This window comes from Nansenia antarctica, assembly GCF_963989245.1.
Source record: "Nansenia antarctica genome assembly, chromosome: 1".
Classification (NCBI taxonomy): Eukaryota; Metazoa; Chordata; class Actinopteri; order Argentiniformes; family Microstomatidae; genus Nansenia; species Nansenia antarctica.
The window spans coordinates 69,474,201-69,498,983 of NC_137674.1; the positions used below are offsets into that span (position 1 = coordinate 69,474,201).

Sequence of the window (24,783 nt, forward strand, 5' to 3'; positions counted from 1 at the left end):
GTGCAGATATGAGTCACAGGATTAGTATAAACAAAAATAATAATAATAAAATAAAATAAAAAATTATATATAAACAAAGAAAAACAACAAAAAACGTCAACACAGTGAATTGCATGGCACTGGCATAGAAAACACACAGGCATGGGATTAATCACAAACAGAAAAGTGTGAAATACTTCAGCAGAAAATCAGTAACAACCTTCCCTCAGACAACCAGCCAGTCGGTCAGCCTGTTTCAGAGGAGGCGAAAAGTACACAGAACAGAAAAAAAGAAAGAAAGAAAGAAAGAAAAGAGAAAGTTACCGTGCAAACGTTTTTTTGAGCCCGGCCGTATCTGTGACGACCAGGCATATACTGCATTTTAAAAACACTGAACTATGAAACCGCTGATTAAAACACTTAAACGATATTGTATTCTATCGCGGAAATACTTTGAACTGTGACGTCGTTGCTCTTAACATTCTGTAGGTGGGTGTGGCTTAAACACAGGGGGCAGAGGGTTGTATGAGAAGAGTGGCGCACCAATGAGCTTCAAACGGTTCCATATAGCTTCCTGGTTTTACTTCCTGATTTACCCAATATCGATTTTTTTCATTGGACTAACCTGGTTGCCTGGCAACGTGCTTGATTGGTACACTGGAAGGAACAATTTAGCCAATACAAAATGGACACCACTCTTCCTTCTAGAGCTCTCTCCTCGTTGGTGAAGCTCAACGCGGAGCAGGTTTGCGTCGAAAGACACAGGAGTCATAAACATCGATGTTTGATAGAATATTAACTTGTCTTGATTGTTAAAGACGTTCAAGTTGAAAGGTCACATCATCTCAGAACCCTATATATATTATCTACACGTGAAAGAGAGACAAGGAAAAGCCGACACATTTACGAAGGCGTGTTTGATCTTCTCGTGTCCGAGCGTACAGTGAACACCAGCGGGCCGTCCTCACAGTAGGGAAGTGTAGTTTTTTAGGGATTGTTGTCTTTAGGGGAGTTATAGTTTTAAGGGAGTTGTAGTCTTTAGTGTGTAGGAGGACTGAGAAGATCAGTAACTATTCACAGATATACACACACATCCCTCGGCTCAGTGGGAGCGGGCAGGGCTACCGTTCAACCAATCTCCTCTCTCCGCTTCTTCCTCTCACAAAATGATGCTCGTCTTCTCTGATTGGCTCCTTGCCTCTCCCAGTGCATTTCCATGACGACTTCGGCACACGTGCACGTGTGCACACACGCACACACACGCACACACGCACACACACACACGCACACACACACGCACGCCCACACGCCCCACCTCTTCGTGGGTTCTGACAGGGTCCAGTCTCTCTCTTCCCAGCATCATAGTACAAAAAACATCCTCATCCTCCTCCTCCTCCCCAAGCCCCCCCCGGCCTCCCCAGCCCCTCTAGGAGGAGCTGTCTGTAGACTCAGCAGCCTTGGAGGGGGTCTCCTCTGAGGGGGTCTCGCTGGAGATCCCTGTGTCTCCGTTCTCCGGACCCTCACTCACAGACATCTTCTCCAGGGCTGGAGGGAGAGGGGGAGGGAGAGAGGGGGAGGGAGAGAGGGGGAGGGAGGGAGAAAGTGAAGAGGGAGGGGAAGGGAGAGAGGAAGTTAGAAAGCTCTAGAAAGTTCTAGAAACATCTAAAACGTTCTAGAAACATCTAGAAAGCTCTAGAAACATCTAGAAGGCTCTCCTGGGCCTGAGGTAAGGCGTACCCTGCAGGACGGCGTTGTCGGCGGGGTGGTTGCCGCGGGTGACGGCGGGGGCGTGGCCCTCCTCCAGCTCGTCCAGGTAGAGGCGGTAGCGATGGCCGCTGTCGTCCTCATACTCCACGTTCTCATCGTCAGAGTCCACCTCCGGGGCCACGTACACCACCTCAAACTCTATCTCTCCTCTCTGGGAGGGGGGAGAGAGGCAGGGAGGGGGGAGAGAGCAGTGAGTCGAGGCGTGGGGTTTGTTTGAAAACTGAAGCATCGCTAACTAGCCTTCCCCAACCCATGAACCTGTGTGTGTGTGTGTGTGTGTGTGTGTGTGTGCACGTGCGTGTGTACCTGCTGTGACAGGATAGTGACAACCTCCTTGTGCTTGTGTGTGTGTGTGTGTGTGTGTGTGTGTGTGTGTGTACTAGGGGTGCGACGTTTCTCGGTTTTATTGTGTCGCAGAAATGCTTCACGCGTGTTGTATATGCACATAATATGCGCACAATGGGCTACAGCTGGTACAGCTCTCATAGCTAAAGTGCATCTTTACTTTCATTTCTATCTTTCCTATACCAGTCATCAAGCCTAAGAGGCACATTTGTGACTGCAGTTGGTGAAACCGTAAACCATTCGCATACGTGAAACCGCTGTAAATAGTTCTCTTAATATACTTTATGGAATGGATTCAATGTTATTGTTTTCCGGAGGCTATCGGTAATCGGCTATCGGTTTATATGGCTTGTAAATATTAGGGGTGTAAATCACCAGCTTCATCACGATACGATATTATATCGATTTGTTTGTATGACGATACAATGTTTGACGATATCACAATGTCAGTCACGATACGATTTCGATTCGATTCGATTCAAGATCGATATGACGATATGATCGATATGACGCGATATCATATGCCAATCTAACACAATTATCAATTGTAATAAGTGGTAATTAACATACAGCTCATTAACATATACACACACACACACACACACAGGTTCAGAGAGACATCCAGACACACACACACACGTCCACACACGTGTCACACACGTCCAGCAGGTCTGATATTGGTCTGACTGGATTCGCCTCGATGAGTAGATGTTAAAAAATATCTTTGGTGTCCAAAACGGTCAATGTATTCGCCCATTAGACTCCCGTTAGACGCACTCTCATTAGACGCACTCACACAAGCCGAACATTTCCGAAGATTACCGGAGATTGCCGAACGCGAGAGGAGGAGGAGCCGAGAAGTGGAGCCGAGTGTTTCTCAACCCTCTCCTCGGGGCGCCCCAGCCGCTCCACATATTTGATCTGTTCCACCACCAGCACACCTGATTCAACTGATCAAGTCCAAAGCAATTATGATTTGGACTTGATTAGTTGAATCAGGTGTGCTGGTGGTGGAACAGATCAAATATGTGGAGCGGCTGGGGCGCCCCGAGGAGAGGGTTGAGAAACACTAGACAGTCACACACGGTGAATGCGAAGTCATTGCGAACGCGAGTATGTGAACTTCCCTGGTTTAGAGAGATGTTCCAAAATATATATTAGAAGGGACAGACTTACTGTCTCTCATCAAAAATGCAAAACATTCGTATCTTTTTCAAGTCTCTCTCTCTCTCTGCGCGCATAAGATGACGATATAGATCGATGTTTTTACATTGCATCGATGTAATCAGATCGTTAGTCAATGAATCGATGCATCGATGTGAATCGATGTATCGTTACACCCCTAGTAAATATACTTTCGTTTTTAGGACGTGTTCAAAAGCAAGGACTGAGTGATCATCTAATTATGTGTAGTTATGTGTTTTTAGCATGTTGATGTTCTATCAGCATGTTGTGATGTTATTAAATACAGTTTAAACATTCGCTTTGTTAGCCGCTAACTGTTAGCAGCGTTTGTTTCCGGTTTTCTGGATGACAGCCAGTTTAATCCTATATGTGCCTGAGGTCTAACAACATTCAAATGAGTCTAACTTCGTCATCTTTTTTCGGATTTCAAAAATCCGTAGTTTCAGTACAAGTAATGTAGCCTACTGGTTTATCAAAACACTGACTGGTGTCACATTTGAAAGTGTTTTTGTTATTTTTTGTTTATACATATTTATATTTGTTTATATTATACAATATACCAGTCATGTGTCTAAATGTTAAAGTTCCATAAGTATAAGCAAAATAAAGTAAAGTAACCGTTTGTAAATAAATAGTATAATTTTTTTTCTCCTTACGCACAAAAACATGTACCGAAACCGAACCAGTGACCCAAAAACCAAGGTTCATACCGAACCGTGGACCAACTGAACCGTTGCACCCCGAGTGTGTACCTGCTGTGGTGGTGACAGCCTCCTTGTGCTTGTGCTTGTGTGTGTGTGTGTGTGTGTGTATGTGTGTGTACCTGCTGTGACAGGATGGTGACAGCCTCCTTGTGCTTGGCGTCCCTCAGGTTGATGCTGTTGACGGCCAGGACGGCGTCCCCCACATGCAGCCCCCCGCAGCGCTCCGCTGGCTGCCCCGGGTGGATCTCTGAGATCAGGATAGGCACGCCGTGCTCCTTACCCCCCTGGAGGGAGCGCGCGCACACACACACACACACACACACACACACACACACACACACACACACACACACACACACAGTTTTGAGGACAGAACACATTGAGAGAGTGAAGATGTAGTGATGCCTAGTTGTGGTGTGGAGGTGTATGGGGGGTGGGGGGTGGGGGGGGGTACCGTGATGGATATGCCCAGCCCCTCGTGGTCTTCCTTGGCCAGGACCACCTTACGTATGGGCCCCACCCCCTGGGTCTTCTTCAGACACTCAGTCTCCTGAGGGGGGAGAGAGAGGGAGGAGGGAGAGAGTTAGGGAGGGAGAGGGAGAGGGAGGGAGGGAGAGAGAGAGGGGAGGAGGGGGAGGGAAGGTGGAACAGCCATAAACATCAAGTTAAGGGTTGAAGATGAGTCTGATCTAGGATCAGCTATAGGGGCAGATTGCCTATGGATTAGAGGGAGAGAGAGGGAGAGGTAGGGAGGGAGAGAGAGAGGGAGAAGGAGAGAGAGGGAGGGAGAGAGAGAGAGAGAGAAAGAGAGAGGGAGGGAGGGAGAGAGAGGTAGGGAGAGAGAGGGGGAGAACGAGAGAGAAAGAGAGAGAGAGGGAGAGAGAAAGAGAAAGAGAGAGGTAGGGAGGGAGGGAGCGAGAGAGACTCACATGTCCTACGGGGGAGGGTAGAGGTTTCTTGGGGTCGTTGCGCCCCCTACAGGCGCGGATGACTGTCTTGTGGCGGTGGAGGTGAATCTCTGCCTCTAATTGGTTCCACAGCTTGTCGTGGGCGGGCCCTTTCATGTCGCGGCCCAATAGCTGGATCTGCTGGACCCTGTAGGCGGACCAACAGACAACCATTTACATATTTGGCATTTTGCCTTATTCCAAAGCGACTTACAATCAATACATTTGACTAAGCAAGTGAATCATCAATTCACCAGTCATAGCAGGAAGAGTAATCTAGAATCTAGATCATTGGCAGTCGTTGTGATAGAAGAAATAAAAAAATGTTGTAGTGTGGACTGTGGACACTGGAGAAACAGTACAAGGGGGGAAGTAGAAATCTCAGGAGACACAGTATAGGGGGTAGTAGATGTCTCAGGAGGCACAGTGCTGGGGGGGTAGTAGATGTGTCAGGAAGGACAGTACAGGGGGGTAGTAGATGTCTCAGGAGATACAGTGCTGGGGGGTAGTAGATGTCTCAGGAGACACAGTGCTGGGGGGGTAGTAGATGTCTCAGGAGGGACAGTACAGGGGGGTAGTAGATGTCTCAGGAGACACAGTGCTGGGGGGGTAGTAGATGTCTCAGGAGACAGTGCTGGGGGTGTAGTAGATGACTCAGGAGGGACAGTACAGGGGGGTAGTAGGTTTCTCAGGAGGGACAGTACAGGGGGGTAGTAGATGTCTCAGGAGACACAGTGCTGGGTGGTAGTGGATTGACCCTGTGGGACACCGTACTTCTCCCTCAACGTACTGGAGAGTAAGTTTGGTGACAAGGCTGAATGTGTGTTTAGAATGTAAAACTGTTAAAAATAACAGGGAGTGTTAGTCCACTCAGGATTCCTTTCAGGTTCTACTCTGGACTCTGGGTTGAGGGTTCTAGTGAAGGTTCTAGTGAGATTAGATTAGATTCAACCTTTTTGAAATGTTTTTTTAGGCACCGGCCCCCGGAGCAATTAGGGGCATTTAGCACCTTTCTCAAGGGCACAATGGCAGTGGTAGGCACCTTAGATATGATGCCAGCAACCCTCCAGTCACCAGCTCACATGCAGCTTCCCCCATGAGGCGGGGATCAAACCGAGGTTCTAATGAGGGTTCTGATGAGGTTCTGATGAGGTTCTAATGAGGGTTCTAGTGAAGTTCTAGTGAGGTTCTAGTGAGGTTCTAGTGAGGATCTAATGAGGTTCTAGTGAAGTTCTAGTGAAGTTCTAGTGAGGTTCTGACCTGCCGGCCAGCTCCTTGTCCAGGTACTTGGCGGCCAGCCTGGCTCCGTACACCTCGGCCTGCAGTACCGCTATGTGCCTGCGGAGGGCCTCGTTCTCCTTCTTATGCAGCTTCACCTCCGCCTCCATCTTCACCTCCTTCACCTTCTCCTTCTTATTGGCTTCCAGCTCCCTCTCCTGCCACACACACACACACACACACACACACACACACACACACAGTGAGACACGCAGAGAGATAGAGATAGAGAGAGAGAGAGAGAGAGAGAGAGAGAGAGAGAGAGACTGTGGGCTGTAACTGGGCCATTATTACTAGTAGCTGGGTCAGTCTCCTCTCATCAGTGTTAGCTAGCCCTACCACTACAGGCCAGCCAGCGGCCAGCCAGCGGGACAGTAGGTAAGATATGAACACACACACACACACACACACACACACACACACACACACACACACACACACACAACAGAAGGCAGACAGGAAGTCATGTGATGAAGGCAGATAGGAAGTGTTGGTGCAGGAGGCGTGGTTAGGGTTAGCCAGCGTCGTACGCACACGAGACAGAACAGGAAGGGTGAGTGCACACACACGCGCACGCACGCACACACGTAGGAGCACGTACACGCACACACACACACGCACACACACTTACCATCACCTCCACTGTGGGAGCAGGCTTAAGGTGAGAAGAAGCAGAAACAGGGGTCAAAGGTTAGAAGGTCAGAGGTCAAGCAGAGGGTTGAAACCACCCAGAAACCACCCTGGTAATCTCAGATTAGACACACAGGATTAGAACAGAGAAAGTCTTTAACTACAGATAAATAATAATAATATACATTAGACTTATATAGCGCTTTTCTAGACACTCAAAGACGCTTTACAAACTGAAAAGTTCGAGTAGTAATAATAAAAAGAAACAAAAAAGAAATAAAAGAAAGTATTGGGGCCTAATTAATTTTTAGATTACTAAATCTAAATCTAAGTGTCTTTTTGTAGGACAATCTACTCTGGATACTGCAATTACACCTAGATTTCGGTGTAATAAATTACATAATTTCGGTGTAATTATGTAATTACATAATTATAAATACATGATAAACAGCTCTGTTCACTGTTCAATAATGACCCACTTACAGTGTGTGTGAGTGTGTGTGTTCCTACCATGCGGTCCTTGATGGAGTCAGAGTCCTCGGTGGTGGCGGCGCCCCCGGTGGCCTTGGCGTGCAGCTGCAGTTGGAGCGCGTGCAGCTGCAGCAGCTGGTCGTGCACCTCCCTCTCCACCACCACCTTCTCTGCCTGGGAGTCGGTCAGCTCCGACCGCTGGTCCACCAGCTGGGCCTGGGGGGGGGGGCATAGGGATGGACAGAGATAGAGAGGAGGTGGGGGGGGACAGAGAACATAACTGGATGAATGTTTCACACTTCCTTTCTGTTTTTCAATATTCTGACGTTGATGAGTTCCCTCAGGGACACACGTCCATAACTGATCCCATGTCAGGGACACCCCACCCCCACTGTCTCTGTAGCTTAGCAACATGGAAATCAGGTCATGTTCACAGACGTTGATTTAAATCATTGATGTATTGATGTCAGTGATCTCAATATCTCTCTCTCTCTCTCTCTCTCTCTCTCTCTCTCTCTCTCTCTCTCTCTCTCTCTCTCTCTCTCTCTCTCAGGTGTGTTCAGGTGTATATCCCAGGTGTTCTCCTCTCTCTCTCTCTCTCTCTCTCTCTCTCTCTCTTTCTGATAGAACAGGGCAGCTGGATAGGTCACATACCCCTGGTCCTCACTGCGCAGTAGGGCTGTTACGATTATTCGACGTCGTCGACGTCACCGACTACGTCAATACGTCGGTTAGCGTAATATGCGTCGGTTAGTCGCAAATAAAAAAAAAGTTTTTTTTTTTTTTACCTTTATTTTACCGGGCGAGACAATTAAGTGTATGAGTGAAAATGGATAGCTACTAGCTAATGTTACACAAGCAATGTAGCTCACCACAGTTCGTATGTCTTGTCTTCTGGTGTTAGTAACGTTAGCTATGTAGCTGGCTAGCTACGGTAGCCTATTGTCATTGTGGTGCGAGCACCTACTGTACGTTATCTAGCTCGTAGCTCGCATGCTACGTTAGCATCAATTTAGCTAATCATAACATAGCAGCGAGAGTAACGTTAGCTAGCTATGTGTTGTGGTGATGGACAGACTTCTAAATGGCCATGTTGGCATTCAAGTTGGCTAAACATAGCAGTGAGGTGGAGACCAAAAATATATATTTTTTTTTTTTTTACAGCACAAAATTTTTCGTTAGACTTATCGATAAATTAGTCGTTAGACTAACCGAATAATCGATAAAATAATCGCTAGATTAATCGTTAGAAAAATAGTCGTTTGGGACAGCACTACTGCGCAGTGAGTGTGTGTGTATGCCCTGTGCTGATGCATTTAGTGTGTGTGTGTGTTTATTTCTTTGTGAGTGTTTTTCTTTCTTTGTGTGTGTGTTTCTGTGTGTGTGTGTGTGTGTGTGTGTGTGTGCGTGCCCGTCCGCCCCTCTCTGGGGACCTGTTGCTTTAGTAATCTACTTTACCGTCCCGACGTTGAAAACCCATTAAACTGATCCTTCATTTGATCTTCAAGCTGAATCCCAACTGGGAAATGAAGGGAGGTGGTACCCCTGTGTGTGTGTGTGTGTGTGTGTGTGTGTGTGTGTGTGTGTGTGTGTGTGTGTGTGTGTGTGTGTGTGTGTGTGTGTGTGTTGCCGGAGGAAAGCCTAACTAAATAGGCCTGTTAGCGTCAGGCAGGGGAGGCTGCTGGAGGTAGAAATCGGTTACAATGAGCCCCGTCCTCCCATTTCTACCTCCACCAGCCTCCCCTGGTATATAGTGAATGCTCAGGTCTTCAGACACTTCCTCCTCAGCCATGATCCAATCAGAACATTCTTTCAGTCAGGGTCCCGGACGACCAGGAAGTGGGTGGACAGGCGGCCGCGTGTCATATCCTGTGGCCACGATTAGAGGCCAGTGTTTCTGCTTACTGAGGATAGTGAGTGTGTGTGTGCGTGTGTGCCCACGTTCTGTCACTGTCAGGAAGCCCTAGCTACCCCCATTTGTCTTTTGTGTGTGTGTGTGTGTGGTTAGCGCAATGGCAGCAGTTGCAGTGTGAAATGTGTCATAGCGCTTCGCCCACCTGTGTCCTGGCAGATGTGGTTGTCACGGTGTGAATAGAGAAACCAGAGTGTGTGTCTGTCTCTCTCTCTCACACACACACACACACACACACACACACAAACGCGTCAGCACAGAGCACAGCTGGCTTCCAGAGGCTCTGGACATCTCCCTCTAGGCTGGGCATGAAGACAATCATGACTACTAAATGTTGTGTACGTACCAGTGGTACTTGGTTAGCATTAGCCTCTATAGAGTTTCTGCTTGGTTAGCATTAGCCTCTATAGAGTTTCTGCTTGGTTAGCACGTAAAACAGGCTTGACTAGATTTCCTCAAAACTAATCTAAGAATCCTCCAGAACCAGTTTAAATGCTACCATACCTGCCATACCCACACCCACACGCACACGCACACGCACGCACACACACACACACACACACACACACACACACACACACACACACCAAGGGCCAAAGTGCAGCTAACACACTCATCATTCCCTGCTAAATAGCCTACTTATATGACATTATGGCTGTTTGCCTGGTCCAGAATTGAGTCACACGGATGCTTAGTTTCTAGTCTTGGATCAGTCTTTATCTGCGTCCATGTAGCCCTACGATTCCTGAAATAGGCCACGCCCACACACTCAGACAACAGACACCAGTCAATACAAACACACACCACCAGTATCCCTTCACTCTGCAGTTGGTTCCACTGGTTCATATTCAGTTAGTTCGTAGTAGATGGGGTAGTGGTGGCCTGGCCTAGGGGATAGTGAGTTGGACTGGTGATCAGAAGGTCATGAGTTCAAATCCCACCTGGAAACACCACCACTAAGTGTGCCCTTGAGTAAGGCACTTAAAGCCCTAAGTTACTTCAGGAAGAGATTGTCCCTGTCATCTCTGATTGTAAGTCGCTTTGGATAAAAACGTCTGGTAAATGGTGTAAATGTGGTTCACAGCCAAAAACCCAACCGGATCATGGTGGTTTTCTTTTCTCCACTGACTTGGTCTGGTCTAGTTAGCTGGTCTAGTTAGCTGGTCTAGTTAGCTGGTCTAGTTAGCTGGTCTAGTCTAGTTAGCAGGTCTAGTCTAGTTAGCTGACTTGGTCTAGTCTAGTTAGCAGGTCTAGTCTAGTTATTTCACTTGGTCTAGTCTAGTTAGCTGACGTGTGTGTGTGTGTGTGTGTGTGTGTGTGTGTGTAGCGCTATGCCCACTGGCATGTCTGTTCCTGCTCCAGTGCAGTGTTGATTCACTGTTGGGTAACACGAGCTTGCACTGCCTGCCTGCCTGCCTGCCTGCCTGAGGTTAACTCAACTCCACCCCCGACCCAACAGCAGGGTCACAGACAGGGTCACCATTCACTCCTGATGAGTCCTCTGGCTCTACCTGGAATGATTTCACAGTCAAACGTGTTGGTGAGAGAAGGAGAATGGTGTGTGTGTGTGTGTGTGTGTGTGTGTGTGTGTGTGTGTAAGAGAGAGAGAGAGAGAGAGAGAGGGAGGGGAGAGAGAGATGGGGGGGAGACAGTGATGGGGGAGTGAGGGAGAGAGAGAGAGAGAGCAAGAGAGAGAGAGACATTGTGTGTGAGACTGTATCTGGGTCAATGACGTGACGTTGTGTCATGTATATTATTTCCATTTAAAAATAGATGAATCAATTCAAGTCATATGATTTTATTCTATACAACATGGTTAGTTTGAATGTATTGTCAGTACATTCTAATAATATGGATTAGGCTACTTTGTGTTTTAGCATCTCAAACCCCCAAAATGTCAGGTGGCGCAACCGTCTCAACAAAGGAACAGATTAAGAACACTGTTAAAAGTGGTATTTATTTTAATAATAATATATTCAATATAAAATACTGTGGCATGATTTTATGTTTGAAACCTTTCAAATAAACACACATTTACAAATAACAATAGTTTTAAAGCTATTGAGATAATTGAGGAACTTCTGTCCCGTAAAAAAAGGTCCTTAAATGTCAGGGTGGCACAACCGTAAACATTAGGGATGCTCCGATTTATCGGCCACCGATTTAAATCGGCCGATTTCACTCCAAATGACTCGATTGGTGATCGGCAAAAATGGCCGATCGCAAAAAACGTTTTTTTTTTTTTTTTTTTTCCTGGGGAAGACAGATAACTGAACAGAAAACATAGGAGGATGTAACAGTATGTAAACCATGAAGGCCACGTTTATGATGTCTTTTATACAGCCATATCACTGACTTGGGCTTCAGGCCCTAACTGGGTGATAGGCCAGACTTTTACTATGCCATAAAAATGGGTCTGCGTTTGCTTGGTGCCTAATGGATCAAAACTTTTGTCTAAAAAGCAAAAAATATGTAGGCTATCCAGTCAGTAGGCCTACAGTTATGTATTTTAAAAAAAATCGGTATCGGTATCGGTTGATCTTGAGGAAAAATATCGGTGATCGGTATCGGCCCCAAAAATCCAGATCGGAGCATCCCTAGTAAACATGGGACTTTTATTTTGAAATCAAGAGACTATTGCATCAGCCAAATGTTTCATCATCCAGAGGACCCTGTCTGACATATGTGGCTGAGTGAAAAGATTTGTAGAGCGCTCTCAAATATTGATAAAAATAGATAGTTTCACCTCAGAGGTAGGAGGGTATATTTTCCATGTCAGGTGGTACAACCAATGTAAAACTAGGAAAATGTTATTTTATCATAAAACTACTATTCTGTTTTAAAATGATTTGTATGATATTGCTAGCATAGGTCAAAGCTAATGCAGGTGTCCAAGTAGAAGCCTGTTTAATTTGAAATCAGTGGCAAAAGTCAGGTGGTGCAACCGGTATGTCAGTTGGCGCAACCACAATTAATGCCACTATATGGAATAAATACTGTTATTTAAAGCTCCAAGATGCTCTAAAATGTGTATTTGTGTCTACTTAAATATATATTAACACTTTTAAACATTTCACGATTATAATGTCTTTCATTTTAATCATTTTAGATGCCACTGTCAGTGAAGGAAAAAGCAGCCGAAAAACAAATGTCTTAGGCACTATAGACAATCTAATAGATTGATATATAGATATAGATAATAGATACATGACAAAGATTTCACTTAATAAATAAATAATAGGAAAATATAACTACTTTTACAAATAATTGGTTGCGCCACCTGACAGTTTTTGAGCAATTAAGTTAGAAATTAGGGATGTCCCAATCCGATATTGATATCGCCGCGATATTGGTCCTGAATGCTGGATCGCAGATCGCACCAGAAAAAAAATAGGCAGCGATCTGGGGCTCGCGATCCGGCGTGTCACTCACGTGATGACAACAGTAGTAGTCAGTGGTCACGGGCATGAGAGTTGGCTAGTAGCTACCTGTGTGTAATGAGTCTGACAATGTCATGATGCTAGCTGGTGAAATCATAAACCATTTTTCGGTTGTTTACATAGTCTGAAACTACAGATGGTAAGCTTTCAAATGATGCGTCACATTGAAATCGGAAAAAAATTCAAGACGACACGAGTATTTGAATATTTGTTTGTATCAATGTTTTGCTCAAGAATGGTGACTGCTAAAAACGCTGCTAACAGCTAGCGGCTAAGGTTTCGTTCTAAAACGAAAGTATGTTTACAAGCCAGGTATCACTTACCGGTAGCCTCTGGCAACAGTGAATCCAACCCACAGATTATAAGTATTTAGTGATCGTTAAACTGTTGTATATTATATCGAGTGGTACTTTAAAACTTCAAGTTGCCTGTGTAACCAGTGGGTATGAAAAAAACGAAAAGCAGATATTGTTGACACCCCTTTGATTCTGCGACTGGTTTCTGGTCTCACCAGCAGCGTCACTAGGCTACACTTTTAAAAAGGGTGCTATAATTGATTTGCCATTTGTAAGAGAAGATAAATAGAATAAAAACATGAAGGCACTACAACTAGAAATCAGACAGTAACTCTTTTTTTTTTCTACAATGCTGAATGCTGCAGTTTAAATTGTTTTAACTTTAAACCAGTTGGTCACTGAGTACTGTACTGTTTTTGTTGCTTGAATAAAGGCTGGCAGTCTTTAATAGCCAACTGTTGTTGTGGACTATATACTGGGGAAGTATTTGTTATTATTCAGGAGTAAAACAATAAATACAAATATCGGATTGATATCGGTATCGGTATCGGTAGTGAAAAAATGGGATCGGGACATCCCTATTAGAAATACAGTAAAACAAACAAATATAAACAAATTAACAAATGCGGCATGTTTAAGCACATTGTCACATACTCAAATATAATAATGTATTTTGAACAAAGTTTAAAAAAATAAATAATTTAGAAGCCTTATTCGTCATTGACCCATGTGTGTGTGTGTGTGTGTGTGTGTGTGTGTGTGTGTGTGTGTGTGTGTGTGTGTGTGTGTGTGTGTGTGTGTGTGTGTGTGTGTGTGTGTGTGTGTGTGTGTGTGTGTGTACATGTCTATCTTGGCTGTCAGTTTCTGGGAGCAAAATGTTAACTGACGTAATCTGGGGTGGTCATTCATACTGGGGGACGAGGGGACAAAGCACGGATGTTGTTGTTGTTAGCGATAATACGACACCTCTCACATCCCTGTCGCTTAGCATAGCATAGCAGAGCAGAGCATAGCAGAGCATAGCATAGCATAGGCAGGGTCGAGACGGCACTGACAGTGATGGAGAGACAACCGACCTGCTCCTCCACACTAACACCACCAGACCACAATAAACATCTATTTCTCAGCATCGACTGAACAAGATAGGTGTTACTGTGCCTCACCTCGAGTTTGTGATTGAGTTGAAAGATAGTCTGAGCTTTGTGGCACAGCTGAGCGAAACAAGAGCTCAGACTCGTCATCTTCTGGCGACCCTCGTAGGTGATGTCTGCTTGGTCCGGGTCGATCTCCCCGAGGAGAAGATCCACGTCCACGAACGCCTTGTCGAACTCCTTCTCCAGCACCTCGAGCCAGCGGAACATGGACATGCCTGTGCCCGGGCTAGGGAGGGCCGTGCTTGGGGTAGACGCTGGAGACACACCGGCCGAGGCGGACATCTCAACCAAGGCAAGCTAGGACAGAGTCAAGCTTCTCTTGACAGAGAAAGATTTGGTTTGCGATTCCGGCCTCGATTCCTGTCCCAAATGGTGTAGTTTACGCTGTCATCTAACGCCCTAGACATGCGAGATGGGCCGTTTCAGAGGCGACTACAATTAATTAATTTGCTTCTTTTCCCCGAGTCGTAGGCTAATCATACCAGGAAATCCGACATCGGATACGGATCTTTCTTGGCAGGGAATCGACTACACCGGTCTGCCACACACTACAGCTCCAGAAAAAGCAATCGATCGCAGAGCTAGAAGAGCATTTGAGAGACACACACAAAGCTGTTTCCTCCTGCCCCCCGGTCCCTGTCACTCCAGCCCTGTCACATATTGTTTTACCTCTGGAGGAGGGGGGATTCAATTACCTGCTTCCCTCCCAGTTTCCTGTGGTCTGTTTTGTTTTGCCACTGTCTTGAATAGCTTCCACTGAACCTACAGCATCAGGTCTCCATGTCTTGTCTTCTCTTCATTATAGTTATGAATGGAGGAATTCTATACAATATTATACACCTTTGTTTATGAAATTATAAAAGAGATCTTGCAAACATAACTGGCGATAGATGTTTAAAGGGGTAATCTGGACTTGGTACATTAATTGTTTGACTTTTAATTTGACTTGATACTGTATTTGGCCATTGATTCTTGAATAATATAACTTTAATTAATAAATGCCTCATGATTTCAGTTCAACTGTCTTATCCTATCATAACCCATAATATAAGCTTGTTTTGCTCCATATAGCTTCATGGTTAAAACTATCATGTTGATCTCATGAGTGGTCAGTCCCCTCCAGCCCCATCCCTCAGCTGTTTACCAAAAGAAGTGGTGGGGAGAATGCTTTGTTGTTGTTAGAATTACAGATTGCACCTTTAATGTGTAAGGTAATATCAATTCACCATTGGCAGGGGGAAAAGGCAATTCTCGTTGTAAGCCTTGAGGAGAATCTAAGAGATTTACTCTTCATGGCGAATGTAGTCTAAAGGATTCCTCTAACATAGGAGGCTTGTACCCAAAACCAAGAAACTCCTCCATGAACCTAAAAAGTGAGAGAGAATCCAAATAGGCGGAGAAGAGAGGAAATTGCATTTGTTTAAACTGAATGGGTTGTAAATAGTTTATCAGCAAGTTTCTCACGTCCGCAAACAGAGGGGCTATCTGTTGCTGTGTGTGCCAGTTCCTTGTCAGTGTCAAATGTTGTTTTTTAACCAAGATAAACATCTCCCCTATTGTTCGAATGAAGCCAGAGAAAACCAACTCTCCCCCAAATGCCTGAGGTATTTAAGCCCCAGAGAGAGAGAGAGCTGTTCTTTTACTGGAATAGGCCAACGAGGCTGGGTGTTCATGATGTGGTCTCTCTGGCTGTTGCTTGTGAGCGTGGTCCTGCTGCCCGGTCCACCCTGTGTGTCTGGGAATAGTGTGTGTCCTAAGAAGTGTGTGTGTGACCACAGGGCTGGGGCAGTGCAGTGTTTCAGGGTGCAGGCGGTCCCTGCGGGGATCCCCAAGGACGTGAGGAGACTCAACCTGGCGTACAACCACCTGAAGGAGCTGAAGGTAAGAGAGAGAGAGAGGGGGGGGGGAGATGGGGGGTAGGAGAAAGAAGGGGGAAGGGTAGAGGGAGAAAGAGAGAGGGAGGGAGGGGGGAGATAGAGAGGGAGGGGGGGAGAGAAGGGGGGGGGGAGAAATGGGCAATCCACTGACCATCCATTTTATTTTAAAACATCCTCATTATTTATGATTCCCATTACTCCCATATGATGTTCAGATCATGCTTATAAATGTTAATTTACAGATGGAAAGTCCTGATGTAATAGGGAAGTGACAATGATCACTTTAAAGATATCCCTTGAAATGGGATTGAAATTAGCGTTAAGGGTAATTTATATTAATGGAAATGTTCTCACTAAATAGACCATCAACAACTGCTCTGGTTTTACAGAATGATAAAAGCTTTTTTATATGATTATGACAAAAACATTATTTATTTCTAAAACACATCGCGGTCAGGGACGGATCTAGACATACATTTTGAAACCTAAGCAGTGGACTCATCTCTCTACATTCTGAGTAAGTAAGACTACTTCTAGTAAACCTGGACTACTAATAGTGGATACCTGTGTTGTTTATTAAGTTTAATAGTTTAAAGTTGTAAGTTGTTTATTAAGTGATAGTGTTGTAACTGTCTTTTAAAAGACAAAGCCTGTCAGAATAACTCTAGTGAAACCACTAGTTCTGACCCAAGTAGGTGCTAATCTGCAAGTAGGAGGAGCCTTCTGTCCTCTATATATTGAATAGACCAGGGGCCATTTGGCTCATACATGCGACTAGTGAGAACACCTGTCAGTCGTTCGCATTAGTGGTCGTTAGTGGGAGGGGCTACAAGTCTGCTAGTTGTCAGCAATTACTGAGCCTCCATTAATATCTGGCCTGTCAGAGAGCGACAGCCTCTGCGACAGCCTCCTGACAACAAGACAAGGGAGTCTATCTGTGGGAGTCTAAGACTCGTGACAACAAGACAAGGGAGTCTTCTGTGGGAGTCTAAGACTCGTGACAACAAGACAAGGGAGTCTATCTGTGGGAGTCTAAGACTCGTGACAACAAGACAAGGGAGTCTATCTGTGGGAGTCCATCGAGGAAGGCCTGAGAGGAAGCCAGGGTACTAAGTACCTTCTCTTCCAGTTGTTTGTAGTGTTGCTGTCTTCTCTAGTCACTCCGGTCTACTGAGTGCGCTTAGCTACTCCTAGTTCTGTTGGTTCTATAGCCCTCTTCCCCTCTACAGACTTTTATCACAATGTGCTTTCTCCCTATCCCTGTTCTTCTGACACTCAGGAGGACACCTAGATGCTACATCCCCCCTCGCAACCCTTCCAATCTCATCTACCCACCTTTTTCTACTGACCATGACTTTATCGCCGCAGGCGGTCTCTGGAATTGCCAGTCGGCGGTCCGGAAAGCTGACGCTATCTCAGCTTATGCATCTCTTATGGCCCTCAATTTCCTTGCTCTCACTGAAACCTGGATCACACCAGAAAACACAGCTACACCGGCAGCCCTCTCTGCCGCCTACTCCTTTTCTCATTCCCCTAGACCCTCTGGTCGAGGGGGAGGCACAGGACTCTCGCCCAAGTGGTCACATACTGTCCTTCCCCTGGCACACTTGTCTATATCCTCCTTTGAATTTCATGCTGCTTTTGTCTCCTCCCCGGTCAAACTCCACATTGTTGTCATCTATCGCCCCCCAGGCCAGCTCGGTGACTTCCTAGGCGAGATGGATGGCCTTCTCAGCTCCTTCCCTGATGATGGCACTCCGCTCGTACTACTAGGTGACTTCAATTTCCAATCTGAGAAGCTTCTCTCATCTGGAGTACTTGACCTTCTCCTCTCCTTCGGCCTTACCCTGTCCCCCTCTCCTCCGACTCATAAGGCAGGCAATCAGCTCGACCTTGTCTTCACCAGATCTTCCCACACTTCCAACCTTACCGTTACCCCTCTTCCAGTTTCTGATCACCACTTTATATCCTTCTCCCTTCCCCTCAAAACTTCCTCTTCCCTCTCAGCCTCTAACCACTTAAGACCCTCTCGTCGTAACCTACGTACCCTGTCCCCCATCACCCTCTCTTCTTCTGTCCTATCCTCCCTACCCTCTGTCGAATCCTTCTCCCTTCTATCCACTGATGCGGCAGGCATCCTCAACCCTCCTGTCCGCTCTCACCTCATCCTTCGACACCCTCTGTCCACTAACCCTGAAGCCAGCTCGATCCTCTCCTCGAGCTCCATGGCTCTCTGAAACGCTACATGCTTGTAGACTAGAGCTCAGAGCAGCTGAGAGGAAATGGAGAAAAACTGGCCTTTCTGATGACCTTAACCTCTATCACTCTCTCCTTGCCAACTACGCCTCCTCGGCATCAGCTGCTAAAGCATCCTACTATCATTCCAAAATACATTCTTCTGCCTCTAATCCTAGAAAACTGTTTCTCTTCACTCCTTAATCCACCTCCTCCCCCTCCTCCTTCCTCCCTGTCCGCCGATGACTTTGTCACCTACTTTGAAAAAAAGGTGGACGACATCAGCAGCACCTTTTCCCCCCCACCTCTCCCTCCTCCCACTAACAATGCTAACACCCCTTCCAAACTCTCTCCTCGACACTCGGTCTCTGGATTGTCATCTTTTCCCCCCCTCTCCCGTGATGAGATTCTCACACTTATCATATCAAAGCGGGCAACCACATGCCCTCTTGATCCCATCCCCTCCCCCCTTCTCCAATCCATTTCCGCCGACATCCTTCCTTACCTTACCACCCTAATCAACTCCTCCCTATCCACAGGATCTGTCCCAGCGGCCTTCAAAATAGCCAGAGTCAAGCCTCTCCTCAAGAAACCTACCCTTGACCCATCATCTGTCCACAATTACAGACCTGTATCCCTTCTCTCCTTCCTTTCCAAAACCCTTGAACGTGCGGCATCTAAACAACTGACTGACTATCTCCGGAAGATGGATCACTTAGACCCCCACCAATCCGGCTTCAAGGCTGGGCATTCCACTGAGACTGCGCTCCTTGCTGTCACAGAAGCCCTCCACTCTGCCCAAGCTTCCTCCCTCTCCTCTGTTCTCATTCTCCTTGACCTGTCTGCTGCCTTCGACACAGTCAATCACCAGATCCTTCTCTCCATCCTCTCAGACCTGGGCATCTCTGGCACCGCACACTCCTGGTTTTCTTCCTACCTGGCGGGCCGCTCCTACCAGGTGACCTGGAGAGAATCGCTATCTTCTCCACGAACCCTCTCCACTGGAGTACCCCAGGGTTCTGTCCTAGGGCCCCTACTTTTCTCCCTCTACACCAAGTCTCTTGGCTCGGTAATCTCTTCACATGGGCTCTCCTACCACAGCTACGCAGACGACACTCAACTCTTCCTGTCCTTCCCCCCGTCTGATGTACACGTGGCAACCCGTATCTCAGCATGTCTCGCTGACATTTCAACTTGGATGGCTGACCACCATCTCAAGCTCAATCTTAACAAGACCGAGCTCCTCTTCATCCCCGGGAAAGCCTGCCCTCTCCAAGACTTCTCCATCACAGTGGAGAACTCTACTGTAACCCCCTGCCTGACAGCCAAGAACCTTGGAGTGATCCTGGATAACCGACTATCCTGTGCGGAGAACATTGCAGCAACGGCTCGCTCCTGCAGATTCTTCCTCTACAACATCAGAAGGATACGACCATTCCTTACCAGAGAGGCAGCGCAACTCTTGACCCAGGCACTGGTCTTCTCCCGCCTGGATTACTGCAATGTACTCCTGGCTGGGCTCCCCGCTTCAGCCATTAGACCTCTGCAGCTCATCCAGAATGCTGCTGCCCGGCTGGTATTCAACCTCCCCAAATACTCGCATGTCACCCCTCTCCTTCGCACCCTGCACTGGCTCCCGATAGCAGCTCGCATCAGATTCAAGACCCTGGTGCTTGCATACCAGGCAGCTAAAGGGACAGCCCCTGCCTACCTGAAGGAAATGGTAACCCCCCAAACCCCTGCCCGCTCACTCCGCTCCTCCACCTCGGCTGGCCGACTGGCCCCACCTCCTCTACACAGAAGTCGGGCTGCCCGATCACGTCTCTTCACAACACTGGCTCCCCGCTGGTGGAATGAGCTCCCCACGGCTGTCAGAACGGCAGAGTCACTACCCATCTTCCGTCGTAGACTGAAGACCCATCTCTTCAGGTTACATCTTAACTGCTCCTCCTGAGACATCTTCTGACCCTCACCACTACGTCTCCTAAAGACACCCGCTTTCCCCTCTACTGTGTCCCTAAGAACTTCTATTGCCCCCCTTGTACTGTTTCTCAGTTTCTCCAGTAAAAAAAAAAAAGTTTTAGTAGAAGGCGATAGGGAGAAGGTTTTTCCTTCTATCAGTGGCCCCGGGCCCGAGCTAGATTACTCTTCCTGCAACGAATGGTGGATTGCTGATTCACATGCTTAGTATTCAAATGTATTGATTGTAAGTCGCTTTGGAATAAGGCGTCTGCTAAATGCCAAAAATGTAAAATGTAAATAGACATAGGCATCCTAACAGAGAGGCCCTGACAGAGAGGGATAAAGAACATTAACTCCCTAAATAATGTTAAACATATATTTTAAAATATATTTTAAAAATAAAACCTTCTAATCTAAAACTTAATTTCAATACATTTTTTATTTTTTTAAAACTATTTATTTACATACATACACAACGTTACATTAGCGGTTCTGTGGAGATCATCACTGTATATTAGCAGAAGCGATATATAGGATAACTGTTAGTAGCTTTCGGTGCAGCAAAGCACCAAAAAAAAAGATAAAGAGGAGGAAAGAAAACGACAGAGAGGGGCTTTACACAAGTTTCTCTTCACTATACTGGCTCCCCGTTGGTGGAATGAGCTTCCCACAGCTGTCAGAACTGCAGAGTCACTCCCCATCTTCCGCCGCAGACTGAAGACCCATCTCTTCAGGTTACATCTTAACTGCTCCTCTTGAGACATCTACTACCCGCCAGCTCTGCGACGCTAATGCATTCCTGATTGACACACATTATGTCATCAATGATGCATTCCTGATAGACACAGATTATGTAATCTGTGACTGACTGCTTGTCACAGGAATTGCAACAAAGCAAAGAAGCATACAAAAATGTGGAGGAGAAATGTGGTTTCCTTCCAAAAGCCAAATCATTGGATATTGGAGAAATGCGTTCAGACAGGGGGAATATACCTACATGATCTTGATGAGGACTTTACCGCAGAGTTTTGCCAGTTCACCATCTCAATGGTGAAAAATGGACAGTGAGGAGAAAGGTTGTTTTCTTTGTTGAAACGTGTGAAAACGTACCTGAGATCAACTGTAAGGGGGGAAAAACACCTTTAAAGGCCTGTTGGCCATTGAGAATGGATTTACGACCTTGCTGGGTTTTGATGACATCATCGAGGACTTCACCTCATCAAAAGTCAGAGGAAAACATCTGTAAATGTCTAAATCTGAATATATGAATATCAGAATAAATAAATGACAACAAACAAATTTCATATGAATACTGAAATATACTTAAAATATATACCTAACTAAATTAATGAGCATAATAGTCATGTGGCAGTTAAAAGTAATTTTGTTTGTTTATTAAAAATCATATGCGTGTAGGGCCTGAAAAATACAGTCTACCTAGTATAATAATAAGTAACTAATCCGGCCCTGATTGCAGGTCACTTTATTTCATATTCCCTCCCTTATGCTATGCTATGCTATGCTATACTATGCTATGCTATGTTATGATATGATATGATTGTGTGTTTCAGAGTAAGGACGTCTCCGGCCTAACGGACCTCGAGGACGTCCTCCTCTCTTCCTGCGGCCTGGAGCTGGTGGAGGCCGGCGCCTTCCGCCCCCATGCTGACCTCCGAACCCTGGACCTCCAGAAGAACAAGCTTCGCCAGATCCCCCGGGGCCTCCCGCCTGGCCTGGAGGCCCTCCGCCTGGGCCACAACCGCATCCAGGGCCTGCAGGAGTCTGCCCTAGAGGCTCTGAGGCAGCTGCGGCTCCTGGACCTCCAGAACAACCAGATCAGCTCGCTGCGCTCCAACGCGCTGGCCTCCCTGGTACAGCTGGAGTGCCTCCTGCTGGACGGGAACAGGATCCAGACCGTGCAGGGCTCCCTGAGGCTGGCGCAGCTGAACCTGCTGAGCCTGGGCGGCAACAGGATCCCTTCCCTGCCCTCCGCATTCTTCGCACCGCTGAAGGGCCTCGCCACGCTGCGCCTGCCGGGGAACGGTCTCACCAGGGTCCCTCACGACCTCCCCCAGTCCCTCTCTCTGCTCAACCTGGACCGGAACCAGATACGGGCGCTGAGGAGCCGGGAGATGGGCCAGCTACGTAACCTCACGTCTCTCTCCGTGGCCTTCAACAGGTGGTTGGCTGTTCTGTCTCTCTCTCCGTGGCCTTCAACAGGTGGTTGGCTGTTCTGTCTCTCTCTCCGTGGCCTTCAACAGGTGGTTGGCTGTTCTCTCTCCGCAGGCTGTTCTCTCTCTGCAGGCTGTTCTCTCTCTCTCTGCAGGCTGTTCTCTCTCTCTGCAGGCTATTCTCTCTCTCTCTCTCTCTGCAGGCTGTTCTCTCTCTCTCTGCAGGCTGTTCTCTCTCTCTACAGGCTGTTCTCTCTCTCTCTGCAGGCTGTTCTCTCTCTCTCTCTACAGGCTGTTCTCTCTCTCTGCAGGCTATTCTCTCTCTCTCTCTGCAGGCTGTTCTCTCTCTCTCTGCAGGCTGTTCTCTCTCTCTCTACAGGCTGTTCTCTCTCTCTGCAGGCTGTTCTCTCTCTCTCTGCAGGCTGTTCTCTCTCTCCAGTGATGTTTTATTGCCAGTGCTTTCATCAAAGTCCTCAAACCAGTACGCGGTTCCACACCATACCCTAATATTTCAATCACATCTCTTTATTAAAGTAAAGTATTGGACAAGTCCCCAACAACGAAAACAAAACATAATTAACAAAATAAAAAAAACAGGACTAGAAATTATGCAAACAATGCTATGGAATAGAACTAAACTTTCATCTACAGTACCCCCCTCCCCCCCCAAAAAACATTCTAGCTGAAACATTTGTGACAATAAAATGTCACTACAAAGGAGTGTAAAGACCAAGACTACGATCCCTTTACTCTCTTGAGTTGCACATTCCGTTAGCAGCTAGAAGAAACTCCATCACAGTAGGAATGCAATTAGATTGGAATTATATACGTATTCTGTGAAATCCCAACAGAGAGGGCATTGTTGTTTGTTCCACTTGTTCACCCCAGGCTGGTGTCAGTGGACGGGGGTCTCCGGCTGCCCAACTTGATGGTGCTGGAGGTCCCGGGGAACCACCTGCGTGTCCTGCCCAGCCGCCTGAGCCCCCTGCTGGAGAGGCTGGACTGCCGGCAGAACGCCCTCCTGGAGATCACCTTCCTGCAGGTGCAGGGGATGCGGCAGCTGCGACACCTGTTCCTGGAGAACAACAGCATCCGCAGCGTGGAGGCACACGCTCTGCGCAACAGCCTGCACCTCACTAGCCTGGCGCTGGAGCAGAACCTGCTGGCCTCGGTCCCAGACGGGTGGGTGGGAGTGTGTGTGTGTGTGTGTAGATAGAGCCACATTTAACACATTTCTTTTAGATGTGCATCTTTATCATCATGTCAACGTTCATAACATTCAGTATAATCATGTTATATTATTAAAATATGTTATAATCATTTATAAAACTGGGTCAGAGAAGTATGTGATCTGATTGGCTGAAACCACATTCCAAGTCATGCATTGATGTTCGACAACACACACCGCTAACAACCCTCCCCACCCCTCCCCATACCCCCCCACCGTCTGACCCCACCGTCTGACCCCCCCCCTCACCTCTGACCCCCCCCCCCCCTCATCTCTGACCCCCCCCCCCCGCCCCCCCACCGTCTGACCCCTCCACCGTCTGACTCCACCCCCACCGTCTGACCCCACCCCCGCCCCCCCACTGTCTGACCCCCCCCCCCAACCTTACCCCCAGGCTCCCGGAGAGTCTGGTCCGTCTGGACCTAAAGGGGAACCGCATCGCGGCGGTGCAGGAGGGGGAGCTGCACTCCCTGAGGAGGCTCCAGGTGTTGAACCTGCGGAGGAACCGCCTGACCTCCCTCCCCAGTGGGACCCCAGCCCTGCTGCCCCGCCTCGGGACCCTCTACCTGGGGGGCAACCCCTGGAACTGCACCTGCGAGCTCCTGGGCGTGAAGAGAGCCCTGCTGACCCGCGGGGCGGAGCTGCCCGATGAGGCCTGCAGCGAGCTGGTCCCAGCGGCTGGGGCGGGGGTGGGGGGAGGGGGGGGCGGAGGAGGGTGGAGGGCTTACCTGGTGCCCCAGGAGGACAGGTGTGAGGAGGAGGAGGAGGAGGAGGGGGAGGGCAGGGGGGGCTCGTCTGAGGAGGAACAGCAGGAACCCACAGACACGGAGGAGTATTACGACTACGACTCTTAGGTGGAGGGTCCTGGAGAAGGGTAGAGGGTCCTGGAGGGTCCTTGAGAAGGGTGGAGGGTCCTTGAGAAGGGTGGAGGGTTCTGGAGAAGGGTGGAGGGTTCTGGAGAGGGGTGGAGGGTCTTAGAGAAGGGTGGAGGGTCCTGGAGGAGGGTTCTGGAGAAGGGTGGAGGGTTCTTGAGAAGGGGGAGAAGGGTGGAGGGTACTGGAGAAGGGTGGAGGTTCCTGGAGAAGGGTGGAGGCTTCTGGAGAAGGGTGGAGGGTCCTGGAGAAGGGGGGAGAAGGGTGGAGCGGTCTAGAGAAGGGTGGAGCGGTCTAGAGAAGGGTGGAGGCTTCTGGAGAAGGGTGGAG

The 24,783-nt window shown here is 47.6% G+C and overlaps 2 protein-coding genes across 3 annotated transcripts; one reads left to right on the plus strand and one right to left on the minus strand.

The window, feature by feature from the left end:
• Positions 1-1,392: 1,392 nt before the first annotated feature.
• gopc (golgi-associated PDZ and coiled-coil motif containing) lies at positions 1,393-14,458 on the minus strand. 2 transcript variants are annotated; one of them, XM_080549676.1, is made up of 9 exons: positions 14,118-14,458; positions 7,346-7,522; positions 6,837-6,860; positions 6,188-6,363; positions 4,910-5,075; positions 4,435-4,530; positions 4,100-4,264; positions 1,717-1,897; positions 1,393-1,524 (listed from the first exon to the last, which is right to left on the minus strand). In XM_080549676.1, the coding sequence occupies exons 1-9, from the start codon at positions 14,388-14,390 to the stop codon at positions 1,406-1,408; spliced, it is 1,377 nt and encodes a 458-aa protein (XP_080405802.1). In that variant the 5' UTR covers positions 14,391-14,458; the 3' UTR covers positions 1,393-1,405. The 2 variants fall into 2 exon arrangements, with proteins under 2 accessions (XP_080405802.1, XP_080405803.1); XM_080549677.1 differs by lacking the exon at positions 6,837-6,860 and having other exon boundaries at positions 7,319-7,522.
• Positions 14,459-15,782: 1,324 nt separating this feature from the next.
• LOC308152567 (nephrocan-like) lies at positions 15,783-24,435 on the plus strand (the record flags this gene model as incomplete). Its single annotated transcript, XM_080525571.1, has 4 exons — positions 15,783-15,989; positions 21,754-22,361; positions 23,242-23,535; positions 23,976-24,435. The coding sequence occupies 4 exons, from the start codon at positions 15,783-15,785 to the stop codon at positions 24,433-24,435; spliced, it is 1,569 nt and encodes a 522-aa protein (XP_080381697.1).
• Between the last annotated feature and the right edge of the window lie 348 nt (positions 24,436-24,783).